The sequence below is a fragment of the Leptonychotes weddellii genome, chromosome 4 (assembly GCF_054177405.1).
Source record: "Leptonychotes weddellii isolate Sample4059 chromosome 4, ASM5417740v2, whole genome shotgun sequence".
Classification (NCBI taxonomy): Eukaryota; Metazoa; Chordata; class Mammalia; order Carnivora; family Phocidae; genus Leptonychotes; species Leptonychotes weddellii.
Genome location: NC_138372.1, coordinates 78234798 through 78249484, shown reverse-complemented (window position 1 = coordinate 78249484; position 14687 = coordinate 78234798). Strand labels below are relative to the sequence as shown.

General features: G+C 37.8%; 2 protein-coding genes across 4 annotated transcripts in view; both read right to left on the bottom strand.

Annotated features, from left to right (window-relative positions):
* The window catches only part of VCAM1 (vascular cell adhesion molecule 1), a 226790-nt gene that overhangs the window by 34153 nt on the left and 177950 nt on the right, over positions 1 to 14687 (bottom strand). The gene's annotated exons all lie outside the window — the stretch shown is intronic.
* The window catches only part of SLC30A7 (solute carrier family 30 member 7), an 86360-nt gene continuing 73297 nt past the window's right edge, over positions 1625 to 14687 (bottom strand). For 2 of the 3 annotated variants that reach the window (XM_081817051.1, XM_081817052.1), the window contains exon 11: positions 1625 to 8197. In XM_081817051.1, coding sequence (XP_081673177.1) covers positions 8150 to 8197 — 48 coding nt within the window. In that variant the 3' untranslated portion in view covers positions 1625 to 8149. The remainder of the gene's footprint in view (positions 8198 to 14687) is intronic. The other variant, XM_006728174.3, reaches the window with a different exon arrangement.

The window sequence follows — 14687 nt, the reverse complement described above, 5'->3', positions numbered from 1 at the left end:
CGTTTTTTTTTCATTTCCTTCCTTCCTTTTTACAGAATGGAAAATACTAAATTGCTGTCATTCTGTCTGCATCTATTGGACCAGTTGGTCTCTCCCTGTCTGCTCTTTCTGTGGTCTAGAGTAATGATAAGTTTATTGTCATACTGTAGGTAATGAGATTGGATAAGGAGGAGAGGAAAAGCATTACGAGTTTCTAAAGTTGTTCAGGGGAATTTGTATTTGATGAGCATTATGGAGCCGTTCCAGATTCCTGAGCTGGAGGACTGCAAGTGAAAACTGAGAAGCTTACCTAGTCTGTCAGTACAACATAGGGTGGCTTTTGTGGGGAAGGAAACAAAACTCTAGATAAAGATTAGGTAGTGAAGTATTATAATACATCACTTGCTTAAACCAGACTGTAAACAGAAGAGGCTGCTCTAAGGGGACTGGTGATGGGCCACTGTAGAGTTCCTTAGGCCAGAGGCTAATTCTAGAGAACACAGGAAAGGCAGGTAGTCCCTGGCAGGTGCTCTAGATCTAGCAGGTCAAAGTCCAGTGTGCAGAAGGGCCAGCAGAAGATAATCAGGAAGCCAAGATAGAGGAAATGTTTTCAGAGTGCCTGGGCAAAAGTCTGATTCAGCAGAAATTCCTTGTACTTCCTGCCTAAGGCCAGAATTGTTTGTGCTGATGGTTAGGGGAGGGGGTGCCATGGAGGTGGCTCAAGCCAGGCATGGGAAGCTAGATAGTTCCACATAGTGACTGCGTGCAGTCATCAATGACATCCAGGAATAAGGCAGTGGGAATGCAAAAGGTGAATGTAAAAGATTTCAAAGGAATGAAGAAGGGAAGGACTTTGCAATAGGGAATTTAGGAAATGAAGGGGACAAAGGCAATGTTTAGATTTCCAAGAATTATGTAAGGAATTCTGACAGAAATTGGTAGTTAAGAAGCTATTTGAGTGGGAAAAAATAATTTTCTCTTTGTTGATTTTGAGATGTTAGTAGTTCTGCCATGTATGTGACAAGAAGTAAGGCACTAAGGGCCTTTAATTAACTTCTACAAAATAAAGAGGACTGAAGCCATATTAGCAGGAGCTATGGAAATGGTTAGAAAGGACACATTCAGACCACATATAAGGTATTCAACAGCAGACACACCGAATATAAAGCCCTTACCGTGTGGCAGAGATTGATAGTGAAGAGGCTGCTTTGATAGAAGAATATGTTTGAGAAGGTGGGATGAATGGGATCTGGGGTTTTTGTGGAGAAGTTATTTTTTTATTGCTTCTGATTAGAGGGAAAAAAACATTTGGAAAGATAACAGATGCTCATGTTGGTTTTGGTCTTTATTTCCTGTAAGTTGAGGTCATGCATAGAGAATAACGTGAAAGAACAATTTGGGGTTAATGTAAATATCTGGAAGTAAATACTGTGAGATGTGTTTATAAGGTATAATAACGGATAAGAGCCACAAGGAGGACCTTACCAATCTCCCAGCATCTCCTCCCTCTGGTGAGTTTTCCCGTTTTCTGGTCCTGAACACCATTCTTTCCCTTCCATTCCTTAAGTCCTCTAGCATTGATTCCAGTAATTGTTAGGTTCACAATGTTCCTTTCAGTTTATTAAACTGATAGACACAATTCAGGTGAAGATTTTGAAACAAATTTTATTGGAAGAATTCTGATACAAGGTTTATTATTTTTAAATACATCTGAAGTTAAAATATATACATGAATGTCTTCAAGTAGAAAAAAATGAAATATACATGAAGGATTTGTTGTATTATATTTAGGCAAATCATAATTGCTCACTTTAGCACATTCAAATCAAATTACAATATAGTCCTTGAAATTTGATGTTCCAATCTAGCCTTGTACTCAAACGTTTGTTTAGAAATGTTTTGGTGCCATAATCTTCATATAGGAATCAAACCCAAATCCAAACTTGGCCATGTGTTTAGAAACCATTAAAGACAGGGAGGTAAAGTGTTGTAGGGGTGCTTGGAATATACTGAAAAGGGATTTGGCAATTTTTAACTCACAGTATTTCCGATATAAAAGATCATTCTGTTTCTTGATCAAACTCACAAGCGTTGGGGCAAAATATCACTTGCGAAGAAATATCACTGAATTTTTGCTCTTAGAGGAAGCAATGGGATTACTTGGCAAACTCTTGACAGAATACATCTAGTTCAAAACAGAATCTTCATTGAGGCTAACTGATACATGATATGTGGTACCTAAACAAAATTCAAAATAAAGCTTTTTTTTCACTAGTAAAGGGAAATTTTACCGTGGCAGCAGCAATTAAAAGATGAAAAACAAGAAATATAGAGAAGCTCCATTAAAATTTGGTATTTAGAGGGGGAGAAAAAAGAAAAAAAACTATTCTAGGAATATTTAAATCACTAAATGAATACATGTAGTGTTTGTTTTTATAGAAGCACCTTCAGGATATACCACTGAAAGAGTTTTGGATAATTATACATCTGGAGATAAATGAAACAAGGTATGTAATACACAGATCCTTAAAGTAATATGAATATGGCAATTTTCCACAGAAACCAAGGAGGCAATGTGGTTTCTCATTTGGTAATACATAATGTAAAAATTCAAGTGACCCAGCTTCCACAGTCTCAGTTCTGCCAAATTTCTATCCAACAACATGGATAGCATCTCTTTGTCTACTGTTCCTGGATTAAAATCGAGAAGCAGCTCACAGGGCTCCTAGAAAAAAATGGCCGAAGTGGATACAAAGTCACTTATTTGTGCAAAAATGCCAAAGAAAAGCTGAGGTGTCTTCTGTAATAATAAATTACTGGTTCTATCTGTCCCCAACTGTTACTTTTGTATCCACTACGACCTACAATATTTACTCACTAGTTAACCAAACATTTACTGAGCATATAAATTCATACTAAGTTTGGGAATAATGGGATGGATGATGAGACAAAGACATTCTTTTTTACAAACTTTCCAACATCATCAGAATTGCAAATACTAAATTTTCAAAGCCATGGGAAGACTTCAAAGTTCAATACTTTTATTAAGCATAGATTGCTACTAATTATGAAAAAGATTTCTTCTTGAAAAGGTGTCTGTAAAATGTAATGTTGTACATCCTCAGATCCCTCTCAAGCAGCAAAAATTATTTGTACTTCTTGGAAGATAATTCCTTCATCAATTATGTTAACCTCTCTTAGCCAGGATGAATTCAGTTTCTCTTTACTTACACACTGACAAGGACTCTCTTCTGAGTCAATCCCTTTTTTAAGCAGCTTACTCTGAGCATCAATAAAACTTTTTAAAAAGGTTTTAAAAATACTTAAAGGAGTTCTGATTATTCTTTTTAGACTGCACAGTTTAAATTCAATGGCAAAGGTAGGAAATAAGTGTGAGAGCACTGAATGAAGGAATGAGTTTAAGCAATGTATATGTAACAACTATTAACCCCATAATCAATTTTGTCATAATTGTTCACTGATTTTATTAGAGAATCTGTTCAAATCTGCTACAACTTCTTGGATCTTTAAACCACTGTAGAATGATATACATAAAACAGAGCAGTCATCAGAAAAAGCACTGGATTTAAGGTCAGTGCATTACCACTGGCTATCCCTCAGGCAAGTCATTTAAATTCTCCCACAACAGCTTCCTCATCTGGAAAATACAGTTACGAATTCCTTCCCCAGGGAGGGAATTTGAAAATGCTCTGTCAGTCATAAAAGCATGCAAAATTTCTTTCTTTATTGAAATGTGAGGCTTTCAAATGTGACACCATGGAAAAGGCCACACAAAGACACAGAAATACTTAATAAAGGTTGAATCCCACCCTTTCCGTATAATTTGTAGTTGGGAAATGGTTAAACACAAACCAAAGATGCCCTCATCAAAAAGACTCACATCCATTTGGCCTTTAAATATAACTATACTTCTCTGCAGATACTTGTTTCGATAATTTTTCACTGTATGTAAGTCTACCTCGATGGTAGAGATCTGGATCACTAAGGCTTCTGGTGGGTCATGTCTTGAAATAATCTTCTTCCATTAATAAAACTTTTAATGAGTGTTCTTCAAAAAATAAAATTTTTTCTTTTTTTTGCCAAAGTTCTCGTGAACTGGAAAATAATTTCTGTTTTGAAGATGGTGACAGAAAGAAAAAAGTTTAATTTTATCAAGGTAATGCTTTTATGTTGAGAGTAAGCAATTTAATATTTGGGGTTCTGGTAAGACTTGAAAATTTCACCCTACTGAATTAAAAGACCTGTTTTGTTCTATATTTAATTTAATGCCCAATTTTGTGTGGCTCTGAGAATAAATGTTAAAAATCCAAAAAGCTCCCCAGTAAGTGAAAACTAAAGTATCAAGAGTGAAATGATACGACCTGTAAGAATTAGCCTGGTTTCTAAAAAGTACCAGCTCACAGAATATAAACAAAATAAAGAAACTAAGCATTAATCCTTAAATTGGATTTAGCCTTGGGCAATTAACAGAAAAATTCACAAGTTAAAAGTATCCAAAGCACAGATGTCATCATATTTTAAAAATCAGGAACTGGTTTCATAAGAGTAAAAAAGTAAGAGTACAAAAATTATATTTTCCATAAAGAATATTCTAAACCTCATAATGGAAGTATGGAAATAATATTCTAAACCTCATAATTACTTATGAAAAATAAGACAATAAAACTCCATTTATAAAGTGCCTTAATGTACCAAAAATGGAGGTCAGCTTTCCTTTATTTACAAATGCTTTTTCATCACATTTACAGAAAGGCAAATATTACACTGGAGAGGCAGGCAGCACAGTAGAGGAGAAAGAACTTGACCTGGAGTCACAAGACCTGGACTCTAGTCTTGGCTTTGCCACTAATTATCTCTGCGACTGTGAGTAAATGACAGCATTTCTGGGCTTCAGTGTTCTCATCTGTAAAATGAGAGGTAGAACGAGACTGCTTTTAAGGACAGTCCCTTAGACGTAAAATTCTATGTTGAGCAATGACATATTTTTGTTCTTAAATCCCAGCATTATATGAGGATGCTACCATAATAATCTCTATAAAATTGATTCTTCCATAGCAGGTAAAAACATTATAGAACTCTGATCAATTGCATCTGGAGTCACTGATTGGGCTGCTTTACAAAGGTGCACAAGTCACAGTATTTTGGTTACTGGGGTCTACACGGAGGCTTTGAAGAACGCTGAAGCATCCGGAGACAAAGGTAGATGCCACTAACATCTGCTGCTACTTCCTTATGCCTCTGCAGAAGACTGCTTGGCGACGACAAGAGAAATACAGAGCTACAGATAAACTACACACTGTCCTTCACAAAAGTGCACAGGGAGTCAGCAAAATAAAGTCACACATATGGTAAGCCCTTTGAGTAATACAATCTAGATTTTAAAACACAAAACTAATATAGGTATATTTCTGTTTGGGGAGATTTACTTAGCAAGGTAAACTTTCCCAGAGCGAAACAAATTTGTTCTCCAGGGAATATTTTGATTTTTAAAATACTAGCAAAGTTATACTCAAAGACTCCCTGCCCTCCCCCCCACCCACCCCAAGAGTTAACCATAGAGACATCTCAAATCTATTACAACAATCAGGCAGTGTTTCTCAGTGAAATTATCTACTTTAGCAATAAATAGGTCTGTGCCAGAAACACAGGTGAGACTGAATATTTGTTAGAACGAGACTGCTTTTTCTCACACTGATTTATCCACTGCTGCACACACAGGTTTAAGGACATTTAATTAAAGCATAAATGTTAATGCCAACCCACCAAATGATATGAGCTGGAAATCTCTTGTAATAGGTGCAAAATTAGAGTTCCATATCAGTCTAATAATCTGTATGCTCAATGGCTTATCAAGGAAAAAACACATATGCATGCACTTGTGTATTCAGAGTATAGTTAAAATGATGCAGATTTTGACAAAAACCTTACTTGGAATGGAGGGCCTGAGGAAAGGCAGAACTGGACCTTCAAAATGCACTGCTCAAGTTTACATGCCAATGCAAATACTGTCTCCATATGTGAACAATCAGTACAATTACATATAGTATTAGCTTTTAAAGGCACACATCCAAAATTCCCACCTTCATCTAGATCTGACATTTTCCACAATATGCCAAAACCCACAGAATATCCCAGGCTTCTATCAGGCTCGGAGTGGATGCAAACTTCCAAATAGTCACACTTATAATGAAAAAGTAGTATGTTATCAGGACATTTCCTTTTATACTTTCCCTCCTAAAACATCTCAACAACTGTTTTAGTTAAACACATTCTACTGCAGGAATTCTTAGCTTTAGAACTGCCTGGCAGTAAGTAAAAATGTTTTGAAAATACTGCTTAATCTGCAAAAAGGAGACTGTCAACAGCTCATAGTAATCTGCAGCATTTTAGGAAAGCATTAAGAAAGTAGTCCAGTTTTCCTAATACACTTTAGTTCATAAATTGTAGATCAGAAATAGGGAGAAAGCTACTCTAAAACTTAGACAAAATCAACAGCGATTTCTGCCCCATCTGTGAAAAAGTGCTTATTATTGGTCTACATTCTAAACAATCATTTCCATCCTGCAGAGTTTTTTTCCCCAAGAATTTTCAGTTTTTTAAAGTTAAAAGGGAACATACATTGTGATAAAATGAAGAACAATGGGTAAATGTCTATCCAGATCAATATTTCTTCAAAAACACAGAGAATATTTGAGTGTTCAAGCACTTGTCCTCTCAAATCACAATTTTATTTTTCAAATACACAAAAACCTAGAAATCAACTTGTTTATTAACTTCTAAGACATCTGTTTTATCACAATTGATCTGTATCTTCAATAGTTTAAACTCAATAAAATGCTGCTTTTAGGTTTCTGAAAGCAACTGTATTTGTGCAATGCTTGCACCGGAAAACAAATTGTATGACTTGGCATTTGAAGAATGAAAAAACAAAGTAACATTGTCACAACCATTTCTGCCTTCCCTCTACATTGCCTTTCATTAATAAAATCCACAGGGGCACCTGGGTGGTTCAGTGGGTTAAGCATCCGACTCTTGATTTCGGCTCAGGTCACGGTCACAGGGTTGTGAGATTGAGCCTGGTGTCGGGCTCCATGCTGGGCGTGGAGCCCGCCTAAGAGTCTCTCTCTCCCTCTGCCCCTTCTCCCCCAACTCTCTAAAAAAATAAAAAATAAAAATAAAACCCATAAAAACAGCAAGGAGACACACAGGGAAGTTTTCACAGACACAGTAGCTTTCAGAGAAATTTGGGATTTAGCAGATGTTTTAAGTAAGTCAAAACAATCGTCTATATAACAGATGCATTTGCAAAGTTTTGCAAACGCAGTGTGTTAATTGAATTTGATTTAAAAAGCAAAATAACACCTTCTATTTTTCGATGAGATAGAGCAATAAGAGGAAACTTTTCTTATCTTTAAACCTAGGCTGGAAGTACACACAAAGACAATCTGTATACATCACTTATAAGAGTCTTACTTCATACAGATTATAGAATTATCCATTAAAAAAACCCATATGCATGACCTTTGATGGTACATTATTATGCTGGCAAATACATTTTCTGATACAAAGGCACTTTGAAAACCCAATATGGTTTGGTTCATAAGTTTGCAAGGTACAAACAATTTTACAAACATATGATTATACTGAAGAATGTCAACCATTGTGACATTACATATAAAATGATTTCTTTTTTTTTTTTTAATAACACTAGTTTTGTGGAAATGAAAGCAGTGGTTTCCAGCAGCTTCAGTGAAGACTGTGCAGATGACTGGAAGCCCAGCATCTGAATTCGGACTCGCTAGGATGACCACTAGGGCTGAGGGCATTTTTGAAAATGGAAAAAAAAAAAAGGTACACAAACAAAAAATAACATCCTGGGACAAAACTACAAACGTCAGAAATTAAAATGGTTTGGAGGGAAGAGCACAAAAGACACGACCAAAAGTCCAGGAGAGCTCCTCCTAGTTCTGCTCCCTTAGCTATGAGCTCCTTCCTGGCAGAGCACAAACTGCTGACCGCTACCTGGTCTACTTGGCGCTGGGGAATTGTAGTGACGATTTTTCTGTTCTAAAAAGCTAGGTACAACATTTGGGATTGTACAGTACCGGAAATATTAGGTCCCCCAAAAAGGATAATTTCTTTTCATTCGTTACATGGCCGCGAAGTCAATCTGTACATAAAGCTGTCTCACTCCAGCCTGAAAGGTTTAAAAAAAAAAAAAAAATCAGAAAATCAATCTAATAGCAGACTATACATTTCAGAAAAGTAATAGAAAAAAAAATCTCATTTTTTTGAAAAAGGAAAGCACTGTTTTTCTTTTTTGCCTCTGGAAAATAATTCTCCATTCTTCATCAGAAAGGGCCAGTAATTTTATCTTAGAAATAAGTATTTTCATAATTGCAAAAAGGTCCCCCATTTACCTCTACAGAAGAAAGCCATGCTACTGATTACAAACCATGTCCAAGTGAAATCTGGAACAATGAGGTTACCCATCTACTGTTATTCTACTAAAGACAGCAAAGTGCTTGCCTAACTGGCTACTAAAATCATAAAGCGATCCGGTCTCAATATTCCTGTGACGGATGATGAGCAAATACTTAAGTAGGACCATCTGTTGATTATTTAATTACATTCTAACGCCTCTCTTCAATTCTGGAGATGAACCCGCTATTTAAGGACTGCCTCTCAAAATTGCTCCCAACTCTCCTATTTTATCAATTGTTGTATATATGCTGTCTACAACTCCTTTTCTCTATTCTCTCTTGAATGCATTTCTTTTTTTTTTTTAAGATATTTTATTTATGTGACAGAGAGAGACACAGCGAGACAGGGAACACAAGCAGGGGGCGTGGGAGAGGGAGAAGCAGGCTTCCCACCGAGCAGGGAGCCAGATGCAGGGCTCGATCCCAGGACCCTGGGATCATGACCTCAGCTGAAGGCAGACGCTTAACGACTGAGCCACCCAGGTGCCCCTCTCTTGAACGCATTTCAACTGAACTTTTGCCACCCACCACTTTGCAAAGGTGTTTGTCAGGGTCACCTCCAAGTTGCTCAGACCAGTACTCACCTGTCAGTCCTCTTAGTACTTACTCTAACAGTGAGGACAAAGGTGCGCACTCTTTCCTACTGAAACAGTTTTTCTCACTTGGCTTTCAGAGAATACTCACTGGTGACCTTTTACCTCAATTATCAGTCTTCCTCAATCTCCTTTGCTGGTTCTTCCTCCTACCTTTGAGCACTAAGCACTGAAATACGCAAAGGCTCAGTCCTCAGATTCCTTCTTTTTCTCCATTTGTTCCCTAGCTGATCTCATCTAGTATCCAGACTTTTAGTACCATCTACATGCTCACACCTCCCACACTTGTATTCCCCACTGGAACCTACCTACCATCTACTTCACAGTTCTACCTGGACGTCTGACAAGTATTAAAACACTACTTCCTCCCCCCAAGCCTGGTGACCTTGTATCATCTACAGCTCAATGCCATCCTCGATGTTACAACTTAAAGACCCTTCTTTCTCTCACACTCAACCCATTAGGAAAACCTGTCTGCCTTACTTTCAAAGTAGCCCAATCCCGAAACCTGACCATTTCACATCACCTCCATTGCTGTGTTTGCTGACGCTCACCCGTTATAACGTTATCTCTGCAAAACAAGGATTTTGTCTTTGTTTTTTCATTGCTGATTCCTAGTACCTCAAATAGTGCCTGGCACATGGTAAGTGATCAATAAATGCTTGTTGGATGAACAGAAATTCTACTACTAAATTCCTTCTTTCAAGTAAAAATAACTTTTTAACATTAAAGTATACATAGCTATAATAAGCATTTTTTGGTCAGTATCAAAGAATGAAAGGCAAATTAGAGTATTAATGGAAAGGGAAAAAAAATCAGAGTGGGGGATAACACTACAGTGATTTCTAGCATGGCTTTTTTTCCTACCATTCAAATAGGTGGGCTCTGTATAACACTAATGAATGGGTGAGAGGAGCAGGGACCACTCAAATGGGATAAAAAGCTGGGTAGACCCTAGAAACTTATCAGCACAGAAAAGGTTTTAGCTTTCTCGCCTCATTAAAAATAATAATAGTAATAATAATAATAGTAATAATAAAATAAAAAAATCCTTGCTGTGGGCAAGTTAAAGCTCTATAATTCAAAATTGTTTGTTATTCCAATTTATGGAAACTACATTTAATAGCAGCCTTTCCTTAAAGAGGCTTATGGCAGAAAAAAGACAGAACTTAATATCTGCATGATTTTGAGCTAAGATTTAAAACCAAACCTCAGTTTTTCTCATTTTAAAAGCACTGATAAATACCAAGTCTACTTATCTCACAAAATTGTTATATGTTCATCCAATATTTGAAAGTATTTAATAAGCCCTTGTTACATCTGAGGTACCACTGTAAGGATTATATGTGAATATATGAGAAAGGATTTCATATGCTATAAAAGGCTAAAGGCTAGGGGCGCCTGGGTGGCTCAGTCGTTAAGCGTCTGCCTTCGGCTCAGGTCATGATCCCAGGGTCCTGGGATCGAGCCCCGCATCGGGCTCCCTGCTCAGCGGAGAGCCTGCTTCTCCCTTTCCCTCTGCCTGCCTCTCTGCCTGCTTGTACTCTCTCTCTCCGTCAAATAAATAAATAAAATCTTAAAAAAAAAAATAAATAAATAAAATAAAATAAAAGGCTAAAGGCTATTAAAATAAATTATTATGATTTGTTGTAAATATATCTGATTTACTCAACCCAGATGGTCTCTGAAATAACTAAGGAACTCTTCTGCAAAATTCTTGTATATCTAACCTTAAGAAAAAAACAACTACTGCCCAAGTACACTGGCTTAATTCCTTTTCTAACAAAATTGTTAATGAAAGTAAAATGGTCAAAATAAGTTGGGCTCCTATTACTACCCCTACCACTTCCCTCAGCCCCAGCCCTAATACAGTGAAGATGGTAATAAGAAATGAGGTTAGCCCAAGGCAATAAAAAAAGAGGAAAAACAAAGAGGCTAGGTAAATGGATCTTTGCATAATCATGAGTTAATTACTCAAGCTTATATCTTTCCCCTGAGGGGCTACAGCTTTACATAAAAGCTGTCTAACAGAAAAAGTCATTTTGCTTCATCCAGCTGTCCTGACGGGGACGGCTTCAAGTTTTCCAACTTCCCATGTTCCTTTCTCAATTTCCTTCAAAGCAGAGAGAAAAGAAGAATTTCCAAAGACTCCTAGTGAGTCAGCTAACTCCCTGAATACAAACCAGGTTTTCTATACAGTTTATCCACACCATAAAGACAAGACAAATACTCCAGCAGATCAAAACAGGGCTCAGTTGCATCAAACATTCTACCACTGGGATGGCACCGGGGGTCGGAGCCTAGCCTTTAAAAGCCTTGTCTTAAACAAGGGAAAACCATATAATATTCATTGTGTCTTATATCATGAGAGTCATGTAAACCATAATTCAGTCAACACTTTTTTAAATCGTTAAGACTTGTTTTTAACACATGCGCTCCTAAGAAAATAAATGTTAACCTGGTGCCATAGACTTAGAATATCCTCATTATCAATATTCATTTTGTGGAAAGGAAAACAAATCAGGAGTGAAAAAAAAAAGAGAGAAAAATACACAGGAATATGGCTATAGAAAATTATTGGTTTGTGTTCTCTACCAATTCCACAGAAACTTTCTACTTTAGTTTTTGACTGAACATAGAACATTAATCTTTATCCTTTTAAAATGAAGTCTTGAAAACTGCCTTAGTCTTCCATGTGAAACCTAAATCCTCTCAGAATTAGTGAACAGTGAGTGACTATGACATTATAAGTCATGAGCAGTAACTTGGGCCTGGGTTCCTTTTTCCATAAATTGCGAAGAACAGCCCTTGTTTATAAGGAGGCTGGAGTGATGCGTTAAGCAGCTGTTACAGCGCCTGGTGCGCCCTCACTGAAGGCCCAGCTGCTGTTGCTGCTGCAGTTTCTGCCCTTTACCAGCCAACCAGTGAGGGCTTAACCCTTGTGGGTTAATTACAAACAATGAACCTAGGGCCCTGTTGGCCTCCCATCCCATGGCTGTTTACTCCAACCTCTGAGGAGGTTAGGTTCTGGTACGCATCAAGCACATAGATGAAGAAAATGGAAAGCTGGCTAAGGAGAAGTTGCAGAGTTGGCAAGCAGAACTGACGCTTGTGACAGATGAAAACCTTCTACAGACAGGAAAACAAACAAAGAGGGTGGAAACTAGCTAGTCCCCTGGAGAGGGGTAAGTAGCTTCTCCCACTGGCTCCCCCTACCCTTCAGCAGACAGGAGGCTGGGTGGCGTCAGCGGTCAGGCAGGAAGGTATCAGGAGCATGGAGGCTGGGGAGGTTCCTGAAACTTGGGGAACTCCCATTTGTGCATGTGAGGAGGCTTTCTGGTTCCTTCCTGGGTATCAGAGTGAACTGCTATTTTGAGGCTAGAGGCTAGAGCACAAAAAGGTGAAGCAGGAAGCTGGGGGTTCAGGACTTAACATGTATAACAGAAATAGGCAGGAGAGGAGAAAAGATGAAAGAAATCAAGATAGAAGTTCTATCAGGGGGGTGCCTGGGTGGCTCAGATGGTTAAGCGTCTGCCTTCAGCTCAGGTCATGATCCCAGGGTCCTGGGATCGAGCCCCACATTGGGCTCCCTGCTCCACGGGGAGCCTGTTTCTCCCTCTCCTTCTACTGCTCCCTCTGCTTGTGCCCTCTCACACTCTCTGTCAAATAAATAAAATCTTAAAAAAAAAAAAAGTTCTATCAGGGAGTAGATAGCATGTTTTAGGTGATTGTCTTCTGTGCTTTGTGGAACCGAAGAGCACAACGAAACAAGCATATTCTAGATTTTTCTTCAAACATTATTTCTAACAAAACAGTATATTAAAAAAATTAACATGATATCAGCAAGTTTAAAAGACACATAAAATGTTAAATTGCCATCTTAATCTTCTTGTTCATACACTAAATATAAAAAATAAGTTGTCTATTTCATCAATTCTCAAATGATAACTCATTTTTAAAAAGGTAGTGCAGGGGAGAATGGGAGAGAAAACTTTTTCTATGCCAACAGAAAACCTTGTAGTTTAAAAAGTGGATTATCCCTTACCTAATAATTCCTAAGGAATCTAACTTCACCAATTCACTTATTTTACTCTCTATTCAGGCACAGCTTTAGCTGGCTGTTAAAGACTGATACCATGGAAAATGCAAATAAAACGGACATGCCTAATATACAGTTCTAAAGTAGTCATGAAGCTTACAGTTTTATCAATAGAATAGAAAGTTGTAATTCTCAAGCAATGTTTTCAGTTTAAAGTTGTCTTCATAGATATTTTAACAAGAACTTTTTTAACCAAAAGCTATCACTTAAATTCTGATTTAAGGTCAGTTATAACGGACGCCTGGGTGGCTCAGTCAGGTAAGCGGCTGCCTTTGGCTCAGGTCATGATCCCAGGGTCCTGGGATTGAGCCCCACATCGGGCTCCCTGCTCAGTGGGGAGCCTGCTTCTCCCTCACCCTCTGCCTACTGCTCTGCCCACTTGTGCTCTCTCTGTGTCAAATAAATAAATAAAATCTTTAAAAAAAAAAGATCAGTTATAAGAAAGACACCTGAAAATGTCCTAAAACCAAAAAGTATAACTTATTACTGAGGAAATCCTTCTTTTAGTCTTTCGGAACTTCAATTCTGCATATGTCAGAACTAAAACAATGATCACTAAGAAACTTTAAAATCATTAAAGGTATGGAATAGAAGTCATTAGTAGGGTGGTTCCCCCTCCCCTCTGGAAAAAAATGTATTGAACCATCTTCACCGCAAGGTCCTGCTCTGCAAGGAATGAAATAGAGTGGGCTTGACCTTGGCTGATGAAAAGGCTGAAAATATTTTTCAGAGCTTAAAAATTTTCAAAAAAAATTTCAAAACCCAAATACAGTTTCCAAAACCAAAGAAGCAGCTGAATAAACTTTCAGCTTCAGCCATTTTAAAAGCCAAGATGTCTAAGGTTACCAGAAGAAGCCATCTCCACCTACTTCAGTTACAACTTCAGCAGTTCCTAAGAATGGACACAGCTGCTTGCGCACTTCTAAACCTAGAAACTGCATTCCTTCAGAGGGAAAACCGTGACTAAGTGCCCAAGTCTTAGGAGAGTACTGCGGCATGTCCTGGAGGTCAACAGAAGCTCACATTAGGAGGGTGAAGGACGCAGTATAACTAGGAGACAGGGTAAAGGAAAGAACGATGATCTAGAAATGACAGTGAAAAAGCAAGGTTATTGCAGCCACGTAAGAGCCACTTTTGCCTCTAAAACACCCCCTGTTTAGAATGGGAGAAGATATTTGCAAATGACACTACAGATAAAGGGCTGGTATCCAAAATCTATAAAGAATTTCTCAAAATCAACACCCAAAAAAACAAATAATCAAGTCAAAAATGGGCAGTAGACATGAACAGACATTTCTCCAAAGAGGACATACAAATGGCTAACAGACACATGAAAAAATGTTCATCATCATTAGCCATCAGGGAAATTCAAATCAAAACCACACTGAGATACCACCTTACACCAGTTAGAATGGCAAAAATTGACAAGGCAAGAAACAACAAATGTTGGAGAGGTTGTGGAGAAAGGGGAACCCTCTTACACTGTTGGTGGGAATGCAAGTTGGTACAGCC